We start from the raw sequence: 25,521 nt of genomic DNA on the forward strand, positions 1-25,521 counted from the left end.
GAGCTCATCTTACCTGACTTCTGCCCGACACCGCAACATCAGTTGGAGGAACGTTGGCACACCTTAGATGTGCAGCGGGCCCTCAGCCGGTACATTAGGCGGACAGCTTCCTTTCTCCGGACCGAGGCTCTCTTGGTGTCCTTTCATCCATCCTCTATGGGTAGAAAGGTCTCCTCTTCCACAGTGGGCAGGTGGATAAAGACTTGCATCTCGACGGCGTATGAACTCAAGGCCAGGCCTCTTCCTGGCAGGATTTTGCCCCATTCCACCCGTAGCGCAGCTACTACGGCAGCTTGGGCTACCCAGGCTTCCGTCACTGACATTTGTCGGGCGGCCACTTGGTCATCCATTTCTCCTTTTATACGTCACTACAAAATTGACAGCTATGCCTCGGCTGAGGTGTTGTTTGGTCGGAGGTATTACAAAGTGTGCATTCTGCCACGGACCCCGGGAGCAGTCAGCCTCCCGCCCAGGAGTCTTGAGCTTGGGTATATCCCATCCATGGATAGTAGGAGCAGCGCACTGGAAAACGGACGTTGTCTTACCTGAACGTCCCTTTTCTGGGCGCTGTGACTACAATCCATACCCTCCCTTTCGGCTTCCTGCTCCGGGTTTCTGGGGTGGCCTTGGTTTCTGTTTTTTTCCACCTTTTTGGTTATAGACTATTGATTGACTGTGCCTTTGTGGCAAAAGACTGAAGGGTTGGGAGCAAAGGAGGCATGGTCAAGCGAAGAAAGAAGAAAAAAAAGAATTTACACTCAGTCTGTCAACACATGAGGAAAGAACCCATCCATGGATTGTAGTCGCAGCGCCCAGAAAAGGGACGTTCAGGTAAGACAACGTCCGTTTTCACATAATTAAGCTGTGATCTTCCTAAATAAAAGTTACAGTCTAAACCTGCTCTGGTGCGACAAAAAGTTAAACAATTTTTCATTTTCGCTTACTGTAACAAGATAAAACCACTACAAGTAAGCAGTAAATTCAAGCTTCCTTGAAAAGGGAATTAAACAACAAGGGTACATTTTTAAGCAGTTTCCTGTATGGAAATATTTCCATTACTCATTATGAGGTAAACTAAAATTTGCCTTGCTTCACTTAACATACCTAAAATGAATGCTGCTACTAGTCAGGGTTTTTTTTTTTTAAAAAAGATAAGATTCTACTAAAGCAGCTTTTAACCATCTGAGAGAGTAACAATCTTCAGCTTGCACCCAGTTTAAATAAAATTTAATATAAATAAGCATATAAATGTAAAAATATTCTGAGAATTCTTTGTAATTTTGTTTAAGTTTGCAATTTTGAAGAAAAATGATTATTTTCTTTGGTTGGCAGTACATCAAAGTCTGGCAAAGTGCTGTTTTAACTGATTAATAAGTTGCTGAGAGTCCACATGCTCTGGAAAAATTTCTTTGGACTTCTGAGCTTCTATATAGCTTCTTTGGAGATCTCCAACCTGCAGAAAAGCAAATATACCAAATGACAGAAATGCTACTAACAGCCTTATATGTTAAGATTTCATCTAATGATTCACTTTTAAAATATTTATATTCTAACATATATAGTAAAAGACACAACCCTAATTTAGCTTCAAAAAGTTCATGTCCTATTCATTTTGAACTCTAAGGCACTCTGCATGGGGCTGTCTTTGAACACAGTACAGATGCATGGACTGCTAGGATAAGACTGGAACAAATACTTCAGATGAGCAAATTATATAAGACTTCTGTAGTAAAAATTCAGTTTGTGAATTTATTGCTTTTCATTCTCCTTTCCAACCTATTTTTCTTTTTGTCAAATCTTCTAGGTACATCAGATTTGTCTTTCATTTGTAAACTGATTTAATTTATTCCCAGGCAAATTTCGGGACAAAAATACTTAAGATATACAAACTAATAAACATATGAAAAAAAAGGGTGATGACAATACCTTTTCAGACAAGACAGCAAAATTGAAATGTGGCTCATACATATGAGGTGCTATTGATGAAGCCGTCTGCAGAAACACTCTTGCCTAAAACAGAAACAGTGTTCGTATTTGTACAGGTCAAGGTACTCTACACTCCCTTTCCATCTTGGTTTGTCCCATGTTATTCTAATGTAATAACTTTTCTTAGACTAAGTCAGATCACTGGTCTATTTAACTTTACATACAACACACTATAGAATAATAAACACTCAAATTATCAGGTTTTTTTAATTTAATTGAACTGAACTTTGTGTCCTCCCCTCACACTCTTTTGTCTTACATAGAGAAGACAATGTATCCTTGTGAATATGGGCCCTTCTGCAAGTCAAACTCAGGCTTGTTAGTTAAACCAAGATCACTTCCTCAAGCAGAAACTTATTTTAATTAACTTTTAATATCTCCTACACATTATGTATTATTAACTGCACAGTCAGCCATATATTTTAGACTGGATTTGCATTTTTGTTCACCTATCCATCTCCCCAAAATCCTGGCATAGGCAGATGTTTTGTTTTAATAACATCAGAAGATATCCTCACATGATGTAAGGTGTTCCAAATAAAGCTGCCTTTTGCAATTGACTGATGGTGATTTTGTCAATGCCAATGGTGTTGAAGTATGTTCCAGATGTTCGGGGAACCAAGGCACCTCTCATTATTCATACTATATCTTTGCTTTCTTTTGCCACAGTTCTACTTCCATTTGCAGATCTTTATATTTTGTGATTTCCTCAAGTTCTTCTATTCTGCTGTCTCCAAGTATTGCAATGTATATTATACAGATTTTTGCTTTCTTACTTGTTAAATTTGGGGAGCTGTATGGCAGATGCTTGTCTGTTTGAATTCTAAAGTCCCAGGTGCTGGCTTCTTCATTTTCTATTACTTTGTCTATTTTGTGGCCCCATCAGTTCTTCCTTGCAGGCAAGTGATATTTCTTGGTCTTTCTTATTCACAATTGTTAAGTCTGTGATATTATTATTATTATTATTATTATTATTATTATTATTATTATTATTATTATTATTTAATCTTTAGTGAGATTCACAGCCTTTGAGGCTGGTTAATAGCTCAGCAGCTCGAGTCCTAACCAAGGACCTAGGAACTGTTAAGGTATCGTCGGAGGATGTAAGCTGTTCCGAGTAAGGTGGTTTTTTGTAGAGTCAAAATGTTCAAGTCCGGCAAATTTAGAATTTCTAAATAGTGGGGTAGCCCTTTGGGTACTGCTCCAAGGGCTCCAATTACAATCGGGACAACACACGATTTCTTTTTCCACAGCCGCTCAACTTCAATTTGCAAGTCCCAGTTATTATTATTATTATTATTATTATTATTATTATTATTATTATTATTATTATTATTTTCATTAAACATGAAACTCACGTCAATTGAACATTTAAAGATGTATCATAAATATTATTTACTGACACTGATAGTTGATACGGGTTGCTGCCAGCATCCTAGGTATCGACCAAGTATCTTCTTAAAATGTATGATGTTTTGAGTAGTGCAGTTTTTTGCAGTTCCGCTGGTATTATTGAAGGAAGCTGTAATTTCTTGATGTATTTTGTAAAATTCTTGGACATGGTGCCAAGTGCCCCAATGACAATGTGTATCACTGTCACATGTTTCATCCATAATCACGTAGTTTCGATGGCCAGGTCATGGTATTTTGTTATTTTTTCTAGTTCTTTTTCTTCGACTTCAGTGTCTCCTGGTACAGCGATATCAATAAATTGTATGCTTCGGATTTCGACAACTGTGATATCTGGCTTGTTGTGTTCTAAATGACGATTCATCTGTATTCGAAAGTCCCACAAGATCTTCACCTTCTCATTTTCAGCAACTTTTTCCACTTTGTGTTCTCATGACTTTTCAGATACAGGGAATTGTTCTTGTTCTTGTTATGGTTGTTCTTGTTGTTATTATTATTATTAAAATGTATATATCACTTGACTCTTCCTAGGTGATTCTAGGCAGTTTACAAATAGTTAACAACATACAATTATGCAAAATTATTTATATTCACACTTAAGCAGTAGAACATACTCTGAAACCAATAATTTTTTTAGCAAAATCCTGTGCTGGGAAAGGTGCATGTACCTATTACAAAGCGATTCTTGTGAGTGTCTACCCCACAGCTCTATTCTTGTGACAAATGCTTTATGCAATTCAAGGTGCTGGTGATTACCTATAAAGCCCTATATGGGGGCCAGGGTACCTGAGGGAATCACCTTTTTCCAAGAGTCTCTACCCATCCAATTAGATCAAACTGGATGGGCATGTTGCAGATGCGTCAGCCAAAGAATGTCGGCTGATGGGAACTAGAAGACAAGTTTTTTTTCCTGAGGCAGCCCTTCTATGGAACATCTTCCCTTTGGAGATTAGAATGGCCCCAACTTTGTTAGCCTTTGGTAAAACTTTAAAGACCTGGCTGAGTTCCCGAGCCTGGGGCACTACATGCACCAAGGGTCCCTCCTCCATGCTATATGTTGTTTGGAAATAACCATTTGTCTAGCTCTGATTTAGTGCTATGACTGAAATTAAATATGTTATTCTGAAAGATACAGTTTATTATCAATTACCTCAACACTAACTTCTCTGTATAAAATTATTGAATACAACCAATGGTTTAGATTAAAGGTGGAAATTTCTTCTAATCTCCAAATTGAAAGATGGTCTGTGCACTTGGTCCAACTGCATGGTTATGAATTATATGAAATTTGAACTGTGTGCCCACCATCAACTTGGATATGCAATATTCAATAACAGAAATGTACATGTCTGCTCAACTGCAAACTAAGCTGTAAATGACAGTCTACAACTTACTGCAAAAAAACAGGAAGCAAACTGAAAGAAAATATTTAAAAGAAAAGATGCTATACATATATATACATACATACTACAGTGCTACTTAGACATCACTGTATATGATCTTTATTTATTACAGCAAAGGATTGTGCAGATGTATATTTGATAATTTCCATGGTAACTGCTAGAATACTGAAGCAGTAGGTCTGAAAGAAGTTTGATAATTATGAATAGAGTTTTAATTAAAGTATGTTTTTGAAACTTAATGTATGCTATGGTTCATCTGCTAAACTAATGCATGCTAGCTTGGAATTCTGAGAATTTATATCCACACATTTTAAAGTTGCCAAGTTAAGAAGCACTGCAATTAATTTGTTCATAGTTATCCAAAGAGCAAATCTTAAATTCTATACTGGTTAAAAGTATTCAGAGAAATTCATATATAAAAACAATTACATAGATTTCATTTTTCAACACTGTTTTCGGCTTGGGCATGGCACCCAGTGTTACAAATACAAGTTTCATGTCCTCCAGGACTCTGACAGTGGGTTTACTTTACAATGCACTCTATATGCAACTCTTTTTCTTGGAGGACTGATTCAGTGGGGCTTTACAGCTACCATATTTTTTACCAAGTTACAGTGTTTGTAACATAATTGACTCAATAAGGATAGCTTAAATTTCTTTCTTCTCCATATTATGTTGGCCATTCTGGTTTTCCAGAATTTAATCTTCCAAATTGCAAAAAATTTGTGGTATTTCAGCCAAAACAGTCCATATGCCAGACTGATCACAGAATCAGAAAATATTTTTGATTCAAAGGATAGAGATCTGAAAACACCCATTAAGGCTGTATTGGTACAGCCTACAGGCAGAACTGAAACATGTAATTAATTCTGTGGAATATTCTGCTGCTGCAACACTACGTTTTGTACGTATCAAGTTTAAACAAATCTCCGACCTCACTGTGGATTGATTAAAGGCCTTTGCACAGTTGCTTTTCCTACCATTGATGCAGCCTATGAGACTTCATTACTATGGTTCTCATTCACCTCAAAGAACATTATTCCTAAAATACATTAGCTATAGAAACTTAAAGACCCACCTTCGTTTAAATTTGATACTAACCTGCTCAATGTGACCTTTTTGCATTTCCAACACAGCCAAGTTATTATAGGATTCTGCATGGTCATTGTTGTTAGCCAAAGTCAATTTGAAACATTGATGAGCCAAATTTCTATCACCGATTCCCTGAGAAGTCAAAACACAGAATATGTCCATAGTTTCTATATACCAGGTAATTTTTCCCTATTCAGATATTATAAATCTGGAAAGGAGATATGGTTGTATGTGTCACTCTTGCTTCCTCTTAGTCCTGAAAGGATTGAACTGGGAGTATCAAGAGAGTGTAAAGATGTTCCATACAATGGGAATGTAATTTTGGCAAGTTTTGTGACCACATGGGGTTTTTAAAACAATACTTAGAATTAGGGCTTCCATTCAAACCTTTTATGTAACAAAAAGTGGGAATTAAATTCTTCCATTTTTATTTATTTTTCAAATTTATATTGCTGCCCATTTTACAAAAGAAATGATTCCTAATTTTATCATTGTAGAAAACAGTGTTGTACTATCTGGAATTTTTACTGGATTCAGTACAACTTGTATTAACTTTCTTGAAAGCATAAGGAAGGAGGCAATATCATGCATTATTTCAGTTTAAATGGAAGGTATTTGACAAAATTACCAAATGATCAACCACTTTCTGCCAGAATTCATTTATAGCTATAGGATGTGAACATGCATTTAACTTGGGAAATTAGAACTAGTCATGCAAAGAAATATCCTATTCTAATTCCTGTAAGTCTGGAATGAACATATATTTCCTTTGGTTGGGGCTGCATTTTGTTTATTTATATCATTTGTAATCCACATATTTCCTTCCCTTTTGTGATACTGTCATCATGCCTCTTGGATGGTTGCAGGATGTCTTTGAGCAAGGCCAACATTTTTTGCCCTCTTGGAATGTTTGGGGGGCTGCAATAAAAAGTCACTAAAACTGCAGGTTACTCATCCCTGAGAAATATCTTCAAAACTTTACTAATTTTTTAATTAGTAAAGTGAATTCAGCAAATTATAATAAGAATTTTATTAGATCAGTATTAAAATCCTTATGTTAGCAGTTAGCATACTTTCATTTTTCAATCTTTCACTTCAATTATCAATACACAGAAATGAGATATATTTTTACAAGGAAGTTTTCAGAAGTCACTTTATCTCAGATTTAACTGAACCAAGACTTCTTCTCAAAGGCTTCTCCATGAGAAGTCTTACCCTTGAAATGTACATGCTGTGAAAATCTTTGTTTGGAAAATCTTCAGGCAGGCTACTTTACAGCAACATACTGTATAAGAATCCTCCATTGAGACTGTTTTTATCTTCTTCAAGAGGAAAAAATGTATTGTTATATACAGCATGCAAAAACATTTCTTCTTGCATCTTTCTGATAGTTGATAAGTAGGTTTTAGGTTACTAATGCTTTCTAGGCTATAATCTAATCATTTCTGCATAAATATTTTATCAAAGTATTCTTAACAAGCATTACTCTTACCACAGCTACATGTCCCAAGTTGTACCACACATCTGCAGCTTGTTCCTCGCTTTCTGCTAGAGATAGTGCACGTTCAAATGAACTGAGAACCATGTCATATTGCTGGGCATAGAAACAGCAGAGGCCTAGATTGTTAAAGAGTTGGCTATTATAAATGCCCATCTGCAGGAGTCGCCTAGTTCAATATAAAAAGTAAATAAATCAATTTGTATTTTTTGGAGCATGCTTCTTGAAAGTTTCTTGTGCTCATGCGAATTCTATACACACACACACACACACACACACACACACACACACACACACACACACACGTCAGTTCTCCTCATTCAGAAGCTTGATTCCTGCTGACTTCATTAAGAAGTTTTATTGGAACAGTACAGTCCTGCCTACTCAAGGGTAGTTTTGATTTTCCAGTCCAGCCTACTGTAGTGGGAGTAAAGAATGGCCTTGAAAGACAGGAGGAAGAGCTGCTACCAAGGCAACGATAAACAAGCATGGCTTGAGCCCATTCCAAGAAACTAGTTTGAGTAAATGTGTCAGGCCAATCTTTAGTTCATACTATTATAAAGTGAGGGAGGTGGGTAAGTGCATTCAGATTTGCAAGATTCTGTTACTATAGCTGTTACTTGATCTATCTGGCATTCATTTCTTAGACTGCTCTGCAGACATCTACAATCTAGCATTCCTTGTAGTCTTTCAATAAAATACTCTCAAGATCTACCTTTCTTAGCATCTGAGCTCAAGAAGGCTGCCTTTAGATAACCGAAAAAGGGAATTCTATACAATATATTTCATGGCATGGCAATTTCCCCCATCTCATTTAATATCACAAATTACAAATCATAGTGAGACTCTATAGGACAGACCACAAATCAGTTCATGTGTTCCCAGGGTTATCAACACTGGTGGAAATAATGGAGACCTTGAATCTGTTTTAGACTTGAGACTGTGGAACAGAACTAGTAGATATGTAGAAGCAATTCAAGATTCCCTTCTGTATTTTAAGTATTTCTGCAAACAATGTTTTTTCCGGTGACACAGGTCTATCAGGGCAACCTGGTCTACCCAAATATGGGACGGAGCATATTGCTTCCGCTTTCGCCTTTCAGCCCCAGTTCAGGAGCCTTTGCAGACAGCCGGTTTAATGACAAACTATTTTTGTGTGAATTTTGTTTCTACAAACACCTATTATGGATGTCTTAGTACAAAAATTAAGCTGTAGTTTCTTTCTAGATTCCTATCAGAGCTATAATTTTTAAGTTTGACAGACAATCCACTGAGTTAGTATACAATTTAAGATATTTTTCACATACCCATCCATTTTGTTTTTTATTTTTACTCTATTTCACTATTTCAAAAACTATATATATTTACTATCTTCTTACCTATAAAAACGTAAAGCTATCTCTGGCTGGTCAGAGTAAAAATGATTACTTGCAATGCATGAAATGGCTTCCACGTGGGTATTATCTTGTTTTAAGACATCTTTATAGAATTCTGCAGCCGTAGAAATGTTGTTCATTTCCTATAAACAGATAAAGATAAAGAGATAAAAGTATTTTAAATTACACATGATTAATAAAAACAAAAAGAGTTTTGTATTCCTTAAACATCCTTCAAAAGTAATTAGGGTATTTCCTCTAACCGTATCTGTATTTTAACCCAATAATTCTTTGCTTCTTTACATGTAATATGATCCCGGCAGTTGATGACATTTCCAACATTTATCTTCGAACATTTTAGCTAATCTTTCTGGTGGCATATGCCATCTATAAAACATCTTATACAAGTTTTCTTTATATGCTGTTGCCATTGTTAATTTACAATTTCTCCCTCATAATTGTTGCCATTTCTCCAATTCAATAGTATAACCAAAAAAATTTGCCCATGCTATCATTGTTTCTTTTACTTCTTCATCTTCTAATTCAATTCACAATAAATAATTATATAATTTCTTAATCATTTTTTCATCTGTTCCTGTCAGAATCTCATCCAATTCTGATTTCCCCAAATTAAAACCATACTGTCTATGGTCTGCTTCAAATCTTGATTGCATTTGCAATCTTGTATACCACTCTATCTCAATCCCTTGTTTTTCTAATTCTTGCTTTTGTTTCAGTTCTCCCTGTTCTGTTAAAATATCCTTGTATCTAACAATATTCCCCATATTTACAATATTTCGATATGTCAAAGCTTCTATTGTTGAAATCCACATTGGTATGTTCAAATAATGTTTTTCTTTCACTCTCTCCCACACTAATAACAAACCATTTCTTTCATGTCTCTGGAAATATCCATGTATCCTTTGTTTCCCATACCATAGGAAAGCGTACCAACCTAATAGTAAATCATGTCCCTTAATCATATATAATTATACATTTTTATTTTATATGTTCACCATTTTTTCTAGTTTACTCAAAGTAAGTAATTTGGTTAATAGTTATTTAATTGGTTATTTCCTACTTCTGTTTATGGACTGCTGTTGGGTAAAAGCTCTGGTGAATGATCTCTGGAGGGCTCGAGATGGAGGTTGTTCCTCCATTCTAGTTCTACTTGACCTCTCAGAGGCTTTTGATACCATAGACCATGGTATCCTACTGCAACGACTTGTGGGATTGGGGATGGGAGGCACTGTCTTGCAATGGTTCTCCTCCTACCTCTCAGGTCGCTTGCAGTTTGTATGGGCAGGGGGCAGAGGTCCACCCCGAGGCCCCTAACTTGTGGGGTTCCTCAGGGGTCGGTTCTTTCCCCCTTGCTCTTTAATATCTATATGAAGCCATTGGGTGAGATCATTCGTGGCTTTGGGGTGATATCTCATCGATATGCTGATGATATACATAGCTATACATCTCCACCCCAGACCACCCCAGAGATGCCCTTTCTGTGATGTCCTGTTGCCTGGAGGCGGTGCAGGCCTGGATGGGTAGGAACAGACTCAAACTCAACCCCTCCAAGACTGAGTGGCTGTGGATACCGACATCTCGGGTTTCAGAGGTCCTATCACTTCTGATGGGTGAGGAAAAACTTGCCCCCGTTGTTAAGGCTCGCAACTTGGGTGTCCTCCTGGATGCTCAGTTGTCCCTAGAAGACCACCTGACAGCCGTGACTAGGGGGGCCTTTGCACAGGATCGCCTGGTGCGCCAGTTGCGCCCTTTTCTAGACCGAGATGACCTTTGCATTGTCACTCATGCCCTGGTTACTTCCGCTTGGATTACTGCAATTTCCTCTACAAGGGGCTGCCCTTGAGGTGCACCCGGGGGCTCCAGCTGATCAAAAACGCGGCTGCGCGGGTTGTAATGGGAGCCCCTCATTACTCCCATATAACATCTCTCCTATGCGAACTACACTGGTTACCAGTGATCCTCCAGATCCGCTTCAAGGTGCTAGTCCTCACCTATAAGACCCTTCATGATTTAGGTCCGGTATATTTGCAGGACCTTCTCCTGCCTGCCTCCCACCGTCCTGTTCGCTCACATAGGGTTGCTCTCCTCAGGGTACCATCAGCGAGCCAATGCCGTCAGTCGACGTCTAGGGGGAGGGCGTTCTCTGTGTGCGCTCCCACACTCTGGAATGAGTTACCTACCGAGCTCCGTATGGCTCCTGATCTCCGCTCGTTCCGTCGTGACCTGAAGACTTGGCTGTTCAAACAAATGGGCTGACTATGATTCTGGGTTTTAATATTTTATTATTTATTACTTATTTGGTTTTAAGGGGATTTTATTGTTGCATGCTTTTTAACTTGTGTTCGCCGCCCTGAGTCCTTCGGGAGAAAGGCGGCATATAAATATATGAAATAAATAAATAAAATAAATAAATAAATAAATAAAATAGTACTATAGAACAACATCCATTTTCTTCAGCAAAGAAACAGCCTTTTCTGCTTGTTTATATAATTTTCTGGCAGTTGTTACCAAAAGATTTTAGAAAGATTTATTTCCTACAATAGAACACATAGCAGGCCTCTAATTTCTAACGATACAATCCTAAACTCACTTAGTTTAGGAAAGAGGACAACGGTAAAGCATGAGCAGACTTCCAATTTCACAAAAGTGTACTGTATTTCAATGCACGCATCTGTCAGCATTACCAGTTTGCTTTTTATCATGATTTGGGAGTTTAGATTACAACTGTATTAGAATTCTTGAGAAGTTACATTTCTTTTAGTCTATTAGGAACAGACATTTTGTGACTGACCATGCCATTTGTGAATGGATGTGCTCCCTCCCAACATTCATATTATAAGCACGGTCATAATATTCTCTGGAAAATCTAAATGCTTCCCAGTCCCAAAGTCTGGGGGCTCTAACAAGGAGAAAATATTGACATTCATATATATGTGGGAAGGCAAACTTTTCTGGATTAAAAAACTTTTAACTGAAAAACATTCAAGGCTTTCTAAATTTCCATTATAACTCTAGCTGCAGTAATAAACAGTTTTAAACTTAAATATGATTTGCTTATGCTATTTATCATCTTTAAAAATGACTCTTCATTTCAACAAGTTTTGAAAGAACAAGTCTTTTCTAAAAAATAAAATTTATGTATTTATTTGTTATATTTAAACCTTGCCTTTTTACAGTACTTCCCCCTCCTATTTTGCCCCACAACAATAGCCCTGTGCAGTAGTTTGGGCTAAGAAAGAAACTAATCCAGGGAGTTTCAATGGCTGAGGACAGACTAGAATCCAAATCCCCCTGGTGTCAATCCAACATCTCATGTCCCACACAGAAGAATTCTCTTAAGCATTTTGTAATCTTTGAAATAATTGTACTGTGCAATAATTCTTACTAATGTACATGTGGCTCTCCACTCACCCAATACCCATGAAATCATTAGCAAGCTGCAAATCAAAATCAACTACCGGTAGTTCATTAAGTTCTACATGTCTTCATTGTTTGAAACAATGAATACTACAAAAAGATCTGGTAATGACTCCTTTGTCCAAGCAGGGATGTTTCTCTGAAACTGAACTATAAGCAATTACTTCAGTGGAAACTAGAAGAGCTGTAACTCAGTGATAAACTAAAAGATACCAAATTTCAGTCCTTGATATTATACCTAAAGCTATTGCAACAGTTTTAGAAATACTAGAGGAGGCGTTGCTAAAGCTAGAGAATAGGTCAGCTCTCCTATTCTTACATTTTAGGACAAAGAAGCCACAAGCCTAATCTTAAAGTTGTTTCCCCATTCTGACTCCTTAGCATTAACTTATTTGCACATCTAGGTACTGGAAGTTAAAGCAAAAAACTGTTTGAGGGCATACTCATCAATTATCCTCTTGATGCAGGAGAAATTTTTGATTTGCATACCTCATGAATCCTGGCCATACCGCAAAGGAGGGAAACTTCTCCAGGAAATCGTTCTAAACCTTGTTTGAAAACATTCAAAGCTGTCAAAGGCTGATCCAAGCGGGAATATACCTGGGCAAATACATGGATGTAGTTCCATCAATGTTAAGATTTTTACAATAACTATAGCCATGGAAATAAGCTGCCAACTGAATCATATCTATCATCTATCTATCTATCTATCTATCTATCTATCTATCTATCTATCTATCTATCTATCACTTAAGGCTAGATAACTATTCTCTACATTTTGGCACTGCCTCTACATATGATCCAGGACAAAATTCAGATAATGCCACAACACTATAACAACATGGTTTTAAAAATGCCACCATTCTTTTTACTCCTTTAAAATATTTAATGCAACTGTTTTGTGTCCCTCTGCAGAACTAGTTCATTCATTCCAGCTCATGAAACCACCGTTACATTTCCTCCCCCCAGGATTCTGTTAGGCCTTTAGCAGGACATGGCAGGCAGTGAACGTTCAAGAGTGACAGGACAGCAATACAGTCATCTGCTGATGCCAGCTGGAAAATGCTAGTTACTAAGTATAAGGATAGGTACTATCCCCCAATATATATAGTATATTGGCTTTTAACTGTATTCTACAGTCATTTGTAATGAGAGATTACAAGGTGTAATTATCAGCTGTTTTTTTAAAAAATTGGTCAAGAATTTGGAAATGATTGTATTAAAAAGCAATTTCTTCAGGAGACTGAGCTCAGATACCTGACATGCATATACACAAAACCACACAGAAACATTTCTATTGCAGCCAGCTTCAAAGCTGAACAGGCAATGCAATGACATTCTAAAACTAGATTTACCCTGGTTGTGCAAACAGCAATAGAAAAAGCGTCCAAATTATCCTTTCTTATAGTATATTAAAAAAGCATTAGTAACTGAAAAACTGATTATTTTAATGAGCTTGCAAAAATTTAAGAAATTATAATCCAAGAGTTCCAAACCATTTGTCTAAAATAATAATTTTATTAATTGTAAATGCCAACTTACTTTTGCCAAGTACAGTACTGTATCTACCATATCTTGTTGTCTGAGAGCTGACTTAAACTGTGTTTCTGCTTCACGGTATAATCCTAGCCTGGACAAATTTATAATGAAAAGTATGTTAAAACCAACAAGCTAATAGTAAATGGGTTATATTTTACAACAATTATACAATAAAGCCACTAAAAATGAGAATATATATTCTACAATTTACTTGATTTGTAAAAATGAAATTAGAAAGGCTAAATATCATAATGAGATAAATGTCTTTTTTATGTTCCAAATAAAATAAAAGTAGCTACTCAATGAAGAAAATGCAGAATGCAGAAATGATATAATTTCTACTTTAGCTCAGTTTTTTTTCTAAAAAGGAGATATGTTACATCAAACAATTATGAAGAGTAAAATGAAAGGGCAGTATAAAAACTTGCAAATGATTAAAATATATATGTATATGTGTGTATGTGTATATAATTTAATATATATTAATTAAATAATTACACACACATACAAAAGTAGTCCTCGATGTATGACAATTGAGCTCAAAATTTCTTAACCCATTTGTTAAGATGGGTTCCCCCCTCCCCATCTTACAACCTTTCTTGTCACAGTTGTCAAGTGAATCACTGTGGTTGATAAGTTAACTAACCTGATTGTTAAGTGAATCAGGCTACCCCACTGACTTTCTTTGTCAGAAGGTCGCAAAAAGTGATCACATGACCCTGGGACACTGCAACGGTCATATAAACCAGTGCTAAGTATCTGAATGTTGATTTCATGATTATGGGGAAGCTGCAAATGTCATAACTCTGAAAAAAGGTCATAGGTCACTTTTTTCAGTGCTGTTGTAACGTTGAATGGTCACTAAATGAACTATTGTAAGTTGAGGAATGTATTTGTATTCGGATATATTTGGATGAGTTAAAATTCCAGGGTTAGACAAATTACATCATCATATTGAAAAAACTTGCTGATGGTTTGACTGAACTTTATATATACAGAAATCCTGTGAAATGGGTGAAGTGCTAGACAATTGAGGTGCTAAACACTCTTCCCATTTTTTTTTTTAATGAGGGAATTTACTGGACTACCGAATAGTCCACCTTCAGCAAATCACTTAAGGTACCTTTAAGTACCCCAAGGCAGTCTAATTAGCAAGTTAGCAAAGTATGGGCTGGATGGAGTGATAATTAAATAAATTTCCTTGAACATTCCATTCAAATAGTGCTCATTAATGTTTGTTCACCCAACTGTGAAGAAATATAAAGTGAATACCTCATGGTTCACTCTTGGATTCTGTATTCTTCAACACTTTTATTAATTATTTAGATGAACGGTGGAGGGAACATTTATCTAATTCACATATGACATAAAATTAGAGAAAATAAAAAAGTAGACAAATTTGGTTCCTAGTTTACCTGTAATAACACTTCCCAATTTGCACTTTCCACCACCAGTCCTTGAATTGGGCATACTGTGTGGCATATGCTGCCAAATCTAAAGCCTTGAAAGGTAAGCAAATTTACAAATGTCTTGTACATGGGAGAAAAAAAAACATATACAATGAATATTTAACAGGTTCTAAAAAAAACCCTATAAGATTAAATCAGATAAATATGCTAGATTTTCTCCATTTGTAATTTGTCTCATGAGTTGAAATGGCAAAATAATTTTTTTTCTTTTGGCATAATTTTAACCTATTCAAACTTGGCAGCTTTCTTGATAAAGGCATTTAAAAACTTGTTCAAACTGCTCTACCACCTATATAATTTAATATTTTCCATTTTTAGTATTAATTCTTGTTAGGGTTCGGTTCCTCTTAAATTGGATCACTCCAACCATTTTATTACATGCATAATTAAATACTGAAAAGGTTTACACAAATTTTGTGTAATTAATTTCATGTTCAGCATTTTGTGCAAAGGCATAAATACTTCCCTAATCCCTCATATGCTCCAATTTTTCATTAAGGAACACATCGCATCCATAATTCACTATAACCGCCTCTATTTATATAAATAAGGCATGCCCTTAATGAAAAGCAAACTTACAACAGTTTAGATAAATGAGCCACTTTTTTAATACAATAAATCATTTTGAGAAAAGCATCAAGAAACCTGAATGATACCATGAATTAAAATCCTGGATAGCAATTGGGGAAGAAGGGAGGGACTAACATCTAATTGTTTATGTGCGTTAGATACTGATAAGGCTGGGAGGTGACTTTTAATGACTTAACCAGCATTTGATCACAACAGGTATCAATATACTATTAATATACAATGTCATATTTGGATATTTTAGCAATTAGATCATTTCTAGATGATTAAGAATCAGAAAGTAAAGAATGAATGCTACTTCCCAGTATTATTCCTATCAACAATTATATTAAAAGTCAGTAGTGCAGAATTAATTTTCAACAAAAAATAAACAAGAGGGAATTAGCAGAAGCATATATGCAGATGATATGGACACATAAAGTTGTACTGTGCAGACAATATAACCCTTATTTTCTGCATGAGTAAACTATCATCCATTGTTTTGCATATCCATGAAGCAAGAAAAAACAAGTCCCAAACTGCAGATATAGAAAAACATTTATGCTAAGGCCTTGTCTCAACTGCAGATGAAAGCCACTTGTATTTCTTGGCAAATGTCAAGAAAAGAAAAACAAGACATCTTCAGTAAAGCAATGAAGCAACACACTACTGACTCCTTCATAGGACAACGGTGTAATAATTTTAATTCTTCTCTGTGATCAACAGTTTAAGTCATTTAAATACTGATTAAAATTCAGATAAATTCCTTTGAACAAGGAAGTCTCTCACCATATTTATAGGCAAAGACAGTTTGCCAGACTTAATTTACCCTTGAACCCAGTAAATTTGAACGCTTTTCAAGATACAAATGGTTTTCAATTTCCATTCTAGAACTCCAGTACACTGCAATGAAGGGAGGGAGGATATTTACAGTATTGTATGTGATGTATCAACATCTCATTGTTGCCTAAATCTGATACCCAGCCTTCCACAAATCTATACTAGGAATGAAAAACATGAATTATAGACTGGTATTTCTTTAGAATAGTTTGCTTGCATAACTGAACTACTTAATTGCAAAAGTATCAATTTTGATACTTCTGAAAAATATGAAAACTTCGATGTTGAACATTACAACCTCATCTCAGAGCCTTGTTCATTCATACAGCTTCTATCATCCTATTTTTATTTTTATTTTTGCAATGTAGTTTATCCATACCATGTTTTCCTTAGCAAAACAAATATATATATTTCTATATCCAGGGAGCTGTTTATATATATATTTCCAGTTTGGAAATAATAATCATTTGGTGTTCCTGCTTTTATTTTAATACTTTACAGAGATGGTTTTCCTTAAAATCTCTTTTAGACATCAATATATTTCTTGAAGCTGAAGATTAAGGGCACATTATCATGGAAAAGCTTATCCACATGTTTGCTAAGAACTGACACTGATTTGATGGAAATCAATCAATCAATCAATCAATCAATCAATCAATCAATCAATATTTCTTTAACAAGAAATGGCAACTGTTTTCAGAAACCAGTTGATTTCAGAAACCATGTGTTGATTTCAACTGACCACGATATTTTTTGGGGGAAACCAGAATCATTTGAAAAACAAATTAAATTTAAATTATTTAACATGAAAAAAACTGAACTCAACCAAAAGCAAAACATTGTATATTTTTTGAAGTATGAAAATGCAATACCATTATCATGGATGAAAGAAATAAGAAATCTGTTTTCTTCAACTCTTACGTATTTATCTCACACTCAAAATAAAAACAGAAAGAACATTAACCTTTTAAGATTAAGTATACTTACATTCTTAACATCACCCTCATGATGAAAAATGTATTCAAACAAAGCCTATGAAAAAACAAATGTAAAATAGGTCATCAAATTGGTGGCAAATAAGATCTACTTACATTTAATTAGAAATAAGTATTTTATTAGCTCATTTAAAATTAAAAGCAGATTTAGTAAAAATATTGAATGCAATAAAGAATTCACATTTCCAAAATGTAATCTCACTGCCTTGTTAGGGAAGAATTCTTAATCTTACACCTGAAATTAATTAATTACAATTTATAGACCACGTAATTCCCAATTACTCAGTTTACAATTAAAAGAAAAAAAATACAAAAATCAAAATATAAGCACTCCAAAGGAAAATACAGTATATAATCTCAAAACCAAGCAACCAATTAGTTGATAAGAAGCTGACACATCATTCTATTCCAAAGTCTGGGAGAAAGCCAGGGAAACTGGATATCTTTTATGTGTTGCTGTTATTGTATTTATCAAAGAAGGAAGTGGGGGGAGTTACTTTATTTTACTGAAAAGTTGGATACTCTGAAAATTATCTTGGAAGATCAACTTTTGCTTTGAACAACTGATCACATTGTAAAAACAGTCCTCAATGTACAGTGGTTCGAATGAACAACAGCCTAAGAAAGGGTGTTTTACGCCCTGTAAAGCACATCCAGTCATTGCCAAAGGTCACATCACCATCTTGCAGTCACACGATTGCAATCTGGTACTTAGCAACCTCTTTGCACTTACAATAACTTGCCAAATGCCCCATAATCATGTGATCATCATTTACAATCTTCTCTACCAGCTTCTCCAGAAAACCAATGGGGAAACAGGTAGGAAAGGATGCAAGCTGCTGCCACCTGCCCAGAGAATACACTCTCATCTTAGGAGGCTCCCTGCAGAAGGATTTCGGCTCCATGCTTAATTTCATGGAACTGAAATCCTTCATGCCTGCTTTCATACAGCTGAAATCCTTTTGCAGGAAGGTCTCTACTGAAGCATTCCAGTTTGAGCTGAAATCCTTTGTGCCTTCTTGCACAGAGCTGAAATCCTTTAAACAGGCATGGAGCTGAAATCTTTCAGCAGGGAGCTCGAACCCAGCCTCTGGAGATGAAAAGGAATTGAAATCAAAGTAACATTTTCAGCCCTGAATGAAAAGGTGGTAAAGTAAGAAGTACAGGGTGTTCCAGGGGTATAGGGGATGCCCTTAGAGGCCCGATGCAGGCTGCATTCAATTCTCCTTCCTCACTCAGGGGCTGAAAATACTGTTTGGATTTTGTCAGGGAGGATTTTCATTCCTGAGTGGAGTGGCAGCAAGGTAAGGTAAGAAGTACAGGGTGTCTCAGGGGTATAGGGGAGGCCCTGAGAGGCTAGTGCAGGCTGCATGCATCTTTTTACTTTCTGGGCTGAGAAATTGCACTATACTGAATTTGGGCATCTCTCCTGAAAAAAAAATTAGTAAAAACGTAAAAGCTATTAACACCTGTTTTAATTAACAGGTAAGATTTAAAATAAACAAATCAAGATTGGTACATTAAACAAGCACATACCTTTGCCAACTTTGGTTTTTGAGCATAATTATTTAAATTCAGTTTAGATATATTTATGAAAGGACCATCAGGATTAGTGAGCATGGAGGCCTGTAGTGGGAAAAAGCATCAAACTAAATGACACATCGTATTTGAATTATAACTGGCAATACAGTATACAATTATGAGAAATCAATATAGTGTCTATACAAAATAATACATGGGAATAAATTGTATGTAACACTTGCACAATTCCCAGCTCGTGCCACTGCTCCTACAGTTGAGTCAACTAGACTCTCACCTGCTCCTCAGTAGCAACAGCGGCAATGGAGCTTAACAGGAAATTGGTTCTGTAGTGCCCATACAGAGTCATATAACTTGGACAGTTCTCAGTAAACTGTAATCAATAGGAATCTCCCTTTCTGAAAAAAATATTTTACTTGCTTCACATTTTTCTTCTATTGTTAGCATGTCTAAGCTACCCAATAACAAAGATCATTTGGTGGAATGAAAAGTTACTACATAATAATGAGGACAATAAAATGGAAATAATAAAGAGCACAGGAAAATATGGAACATATCATTTGTAATCTATAACATGCAGAGCAGGTACAAAACACTAAAAAAAGACTATACTTTGCTTGAACAATACTAGGCAACCATGAAAGCATATTTATTAATTAATAAAAGATGTGGGATATAAAGCATTTGCTAAACCCGGTGGGGCTTACACAACTATAATACCACACTGTATTTTTCCTCATTACTATGCATAAATGGATGTTTGTGTATTTTGTTGAATATTTGACATTTAAGCAATAAGAAGCGAAGTCTATTAGTATTATATGGAATACACATATTTTCCAAAAGTCTGATCATGTAAACAAACAGAAAGATGCTATTAGTTTTAATAAATTATTAATATAGCAGGGAGAAAAAATAGAGTATGGGGGGGGGGACAACCTAATAATCCTTGCTATGCTGTATACATGTAGTTCCAATTTCCAAGATAACAAACGTAGGAGGATCCTTACTGTTCCAAGCCTGACATATCTCCCTGAAGCACTAGTCATTGGACGGGCAGTGTGAGCAGTTCTTGGAGTCTTTAAGGCTTGTTCAATGCTACCTGGTCTCCCAGCCTGTGTGCTAGGTCGTACAAAACCCGTCAGGGGTCGCCCTGTTTGTGTCACTGGCCTGAAATGATTCAAACATGGAAGAGTATCATGATAAAATGATTAACAGAAGCATTTATTGCTATTTGCAAATTCAAAAAGAGTAGAGATTGCCATATGGAACTATTAATAAAGATACTGTACATGTGCATTAACTCGATTTCCTGTGCATGAAATGATGTGTTACATTAATCATTATTAAGTACACACCCCTATAGGATTTACTCACTACCCCATTAAATGGCACTTACATAATTCTTATTTTTTTGAGGGAGATCATCTATGTTATCTTTTACATTGTGATACCTCTTTTTGTATTGCTATTTTTGTTCATACTTTTACTGCTTGTAATGTATTCCCAAACTTATTTGGCTATAGAACATGTTGGGCTTTGAATATATTGACAAAATGCATATGTACTAGTCCTTGAATAGCTTACCAAATCTCATTAAGGACCACAACAAAATTGTGGATTTATCATCCATAATGAGACAGAAAAATATCCTAGCATTTTCTGTCCCACTAAAGAGAACAAAAATCATTTTAAGTTTGCATCCTATTAGGGCAAGAAAAACACATTAAAGAAAAATATTAATAGACTGAAGCTCTCCTTCAGCTAGTTGTCCATTTATAATACAAAAAGCAATCAATGATGTTTTTTTTCACAGAACTTTATTAAATCTCTGATGGTATTTCATAGAATGTAGTATGGAAAACTGATTTCAAACTAGATATCACACTTGTAAGTTTGAGGTAGTAGTGGTAAAAAAATTAACAATGTATTTTATATGTATATTTAACAAATTACAGCTGTGTAATTTCTTGACCCAAAGTTTAGTCCATGACTATAACTTGACAGGCATTCTGAATACATAGGAACTATCACAAAGGAACTCTAAAGAATTGCTATGATTCCTATAAAATATATTTACAGAGACTAATTTTTAAAATTTTTTAATTCCATTCTTTGGCAAGAAGACTTCTAAAGTAGCTTAAAAATATAAATAATTAGGTAACTCCTGTCAGTTCTCAGGCGTAAGCCACAGGGCAAAATGAAAAGGGCTATAGAGGGAAAAAGAAAAAAAAAACACTAGCCCTTAAAGTTTATCTTGACCAGTTCAAATGAAAAGAATTTAATAGTAGCTGACACCTGGATGACAATTACAAAAAGCTCAAATCAGCTAGTCTCAAAACATAAGAAATAAAATACATCTATTTCTCTCTGTTATAATTCTATGTGATGATTATCACTTAAGTACAAGGAAAAAAATAACCAAATCAGTTAACCACTCTTAAGAAACTGAGTACAGTACCTGATAGCCTTGCTAGGCCCAGCACCATGACCAGTTCCAGGTATTTTAAGTGAAGTACCAGGTCCTATCAAACAAACAAAAAAACAAACAAACAAAATCAGGACGTTTATAGATATTTTCCTATATATGTTTCTTTTGCCATTTATCTTTTGGTTCCCTCTCCCAGGTTTTTTAAAAATAAAACCCAAAGAGAGAAGATGCAAAGCACAGATGAATGCTATTATTTGTTTGTTTAAAAAAATGCACTGCTTCATTTAATCACACCATCATAATTGGACTCAGAATCAGTCAAAACTGTAAAGAGAAGATAATTCTCTTATGCAAACAAAATGCTACCTGCGAAGCGCTTAAATTACATTCATAATAAAGTAATTAAAACTGGAGATTTTAATTAATGCACTGGGGATTTTTCTTGAAAATCAATTTCTTAGCTTGTTGCAGTATTGATCAAATACAAATGTACATGAAGATTATTTACTGATATTTTATAGGCATATGAACATTTTAACACCAAATGAAAGCTTGAATTCTAAAACTGCAATAAAAATGTATTACTTTATCAAAACAGAAGATAATAATTTTAAAGAAAAGAAAAAAAAGATAATAGTTTAACTGATAGCAGTCACTCATTCCATAGAACAGCTTTAGGGAAAAAAGAAATTAATCACTGAAAAGGAATGTTGAAATATTAGGGAATCATAAGTTGCTTCTTGCAATATATTTTGGAGCAGATATAAATGCAGCTTACGTGCAACTTGTGCAATTGCATTTTCATCGAGCATCATTTCAGCTATGCCTTCCTGATCCACTTCAATTTCATCCACATAAACCATTTCAGTTAACGCTCGCATTTTTAAACACCAAGCAGCCTAAAATAGAGACGAGGAGGAAACAAAGCCCAGTAAACGAAAATTTCTACAAAATACATTCAATGTTTTAAAAATCAAATAGAACACAATAGGCCAGCAGTAGATTATTTGACACTTGTGGGAAAATAAAAAAGGCAAATGGGCTTTGGGATAATGAGATCTTGGCTGCATTATAGTCTTCAATGCAAGTATTACGTAGAAAACATCTCAGAGCTACTAGAGAAATATGTGAGAAGGACCTCAAGAAGAATGCAGAGAATGCATTCACAAATGCTCAGTCGTTCCCAGTATTACATTAGAAGGGAGAGATGTTTTTATCATGTACTTTACTTCCTCTATTTCCTTTCCTCACCTATAAGCAATAGAAAGTGTTCCATTTCAAATTAGGCAGAATCAGTAGGTGATACTACTGAACATTTAATTACATAGATAGGGAAATAAAAGGATTTATGTAGCTGAGCAGAAGGTAAATGATGCCGGATACAAGGCACAGGTACTACCAGGTGCAATTCTAGGTGCTGGTGGTTACCTTTAAAGCCCACCAGGATGAGAGACCACCTTTTTTCAAGAGTCTCTAGCCATCCAACCAAGCTGAGCAGAATGGGCATGCTGCAGATCTTGTGAGCCAAAAATGTTGGCTGGTGGGGATCAGAAGGTAAGCTTTTTCTGCAGTGGCCCCTGCTCTACAGAACATTCTCCCTCCAGAGATCAGTATGGCCTCAACTCTGTTAGCCTTTCGCAAGGCCCTAAAAACCTGGGTATACAAGTATTCCTCCACTTATGACCACAATTGAGCCCAAAATTTATGTTGTTAAGTGAGAAATTTATTAAGTGAGTTTTGCCCCATTTTATGACTTTTCTTGCCACATTTGTTAAGTGAATCACTGCAGTTGTTAAATTAGTAACATGGTTGTTAAATGAATCTGGTTTCCCCATTGACTTTGCTTGTCAGAAGGTTGCAAAATGTGATCACATGACCCCAGGACACTGCAACTGTCATAAATGTGAGTTGGTTGTCAAGCATCCGAATGTAAATCACATGATCATGGGGATGCTGCAATGGTCATAAGTGTGAAAAATAGCCGTAAGTCACTTTTTTCAGTGTCATTTTAACTTTGAATAGTCACTAAATGAACTACCTGTGTTCCCAACCCTCAGGTGCTGAATGCATCAAGGGCCCCATTTCCTGGCTATATTGCTAAGTGGCCAAACATCTTGCTCTTATGTATATTTAATTTGGATGTTTTTAGAGTTATTGGTCTTACTGTTTTTATTGTTTTTAATGTTTTTAATATATCTAACTGTCATATATTTTTTGAATTGTAAGCCACCAGGAGTCGTTTACTGAGATGGATGGGCATAGAAATTGAATAAATAAATAAATGTATGCATTTTAGAACTCCATACAAATCCTTTATGTTACATGCTGCTGCTTCATGCGGTATCATGTGATCACTCCTAGAAAGCTTTTGCTCAGCAGCCAGATCATAAAGTAATGAAGCCAACTAAGATTCCAAATTGCCTCCTCCCCCATTCTTTCCAGATATCTTCAGAAACAACACATCAATCTAGGAATAATTTGCTGATCTTGTGCATTAATTTATCCTGATGGCAGGGTGGAGGTTTATCTGCTTTAAGCACAAATAACAAATTTAATAAAGGACTTGGTTGGAGAAGAGCATATATTACAGGCCTGCTTTATTGTACTGATTCATTCACTTCTTAAAATACAATTTTTATATCAAAATAAACTTAAGCTGAGCCTATATGATATTTATTTTGAAATACAATTCTAAGTATATGAAATCATTTAAATATGTCCAAAAGGTTGAGAAGATTTGAATAGATAGTCCCAATAAATATTATAACCTTAAAAGAATAGAATTCTTTATTGGCCAAGTGTGATTGGACACACAAGGAATTTGTCTTTGGTGCACATGCTCTCAGTGTACATTGTAATGACAGCCGAAAACCTTGTTCCCATATAATGCTTTTTACAATTTTTATCCCACCTTTATTTTTATAAATAACTCAAGGCAGAGAACATATCTAACACTAAAATGGTGAAATGGGAATCATACAGGATCCTTTTAAAATGCTCGTTGCTTACCTGAACGACCCTTTTATCCTCGCTGTGAAGACACTCCTTAACATGGGTACTGCTCACTCCTATTTGCATGGCTGGGTGTCAATCAAACTCTCTGGAGCTGGATACGCCCTGCTTCCTGCTTCCTTCCTCAGTCTTTTCACGAAGACACGTTGGCCTAAGGCATCAGGACGAACACGCAGAAGAATCCCCAGATCGCAGGACAGGAACAGAACAGCTACAGAGGGAGAACAAGAAGAGACTTCCACCAAGGCCAGACCCGTCGGCAAAAAAGGGAGGGACGGAGTGTCTTCACAGCGAGGATAAAAGGGTCGTTCAGGTAAGCAACGACCATTTTCCTCCTCGCTGCTCAGACACTCCTTAACATGGGACATACCCAAGTTCAAGAAGAGAGGGAGGGAGTTAAGCCGAAGGCTGGCCTTGGGGAGAAATTACAGACTGCAAAACTCTCCTGCCAAAGGCAGCATCAGCAGAGGCAAACCTATCTAACCAATAGTGACTTACAAAGGAAGAAAGGGAAGACCAGGTGGCCGCCCGGCAAATATCATCTACCGATGCCTGGGTAGCCCAAGCCGCGGAGGTGGCGGCGCTACGGGTAGAATGGGGAAGGATCCCCCCCGGGACAGGAGCCTCCCGCAACTCATATGCCTTAGCGATACAGGCTTTAAGCCACCGGCCTACTGTAGGCGAGGATACCTTCTGACCCAAGGAAGAGGGAAGAAAAGACACCAATAACGCCTCAGTCCTGCGGAAGGGGGCAGTCCTCTTAAGATATCGTCTTAATGCCCTCCGCACATCTAAGGTATGCCAGCGCCTTTCAGAAGGGTGGCGAGGATCTGGACAGAAATTTGGCAAGATAATTTCTTGGGCCCGATGAAAACGTGTGTTCACTTTAGGAATAAAGGCTGGGTCAAGTCGCAGGACCACCCGGT

At 36.2% G+C, this 25,521-nt stretch overlaps 1 protein-coding gene across 2 annotated transcripts in view; it reads right to left on the reverse strand.

Moving 5' to 3' along the window:
- Nucleotides 1-1,210: 1,210 nt before the first annotated feature.
- TTC8 (tetratricopeptide repeat domain 8) overlaps nt 1,211-25,521 on the reverse strand; it is a 35,011-nt gene continuing 10,700 nt past the window's right edge. For both annotated transcript variants that reach the window (XM_034418300.3, XM_087873070.1), the window contains exons 2-14: nt 22,362-22,482; nt 21,614-21,677; nt 20,163-20,322; nt 19,150-19,239; nt 17,606-17,650; nt 15,158-15,243; nt 13,746-13,833; nt 12,693-12,803; nt 8,769-8,908; nt 7,384-7,558; nt 5,901-6,023; nt 1,927-2,010; nt 1,211-1,453 (exon numbers count right to left, since the gene is read on the reverse strand). In XM_034418300.3, coding sequence (XP_034274191.1) covers nt 1,337-1,453; nt 1,927-2,010; nt 5,901-6,023; nt 7,384-7,558; nt 8,769-8,908; nt 12,693-12,803; nt 13,746-13,833; nt 15,158-15,243; nt 17,606-17,650; nt 19,150-19,239; nt 20,163-20,322; nt 21,614-21,677; nt 22,362-22,482 — 1,404 coding nt within the window. In that variant the 3' untranslated portion in view covers nt 1,211-1,336. The remainder of the gene's footprint in view (nt 1,454-1,926; nt 2,011-5,900; nt 6,024-7,383; nt 7,559-8,768; nt 8,909-12,692; nt 12,804-13,745; nt 13,834-15,157; nt 15,244-17,605; nt 17,651-19,149; nt 19,240-20,162; nt 20,323-21,613; nt 21,678-22,361; nt 22,483-25,521) is intronic.

Source organism: Pantherophis guttatus, chromosome 1 (genome assembly GCF_059756535.1).
Source record: "Pantherophis guttatus breed Tessera chromosome 1, ASM5975653v1, whole genome shotgun sequence".
NCBI classification, from domain to species: Eukaryota; Metazoa; Chordata; class Lepidosauria; order Squamata; family Colubridae; genus Pantherophis; species Pantherophis guttatus.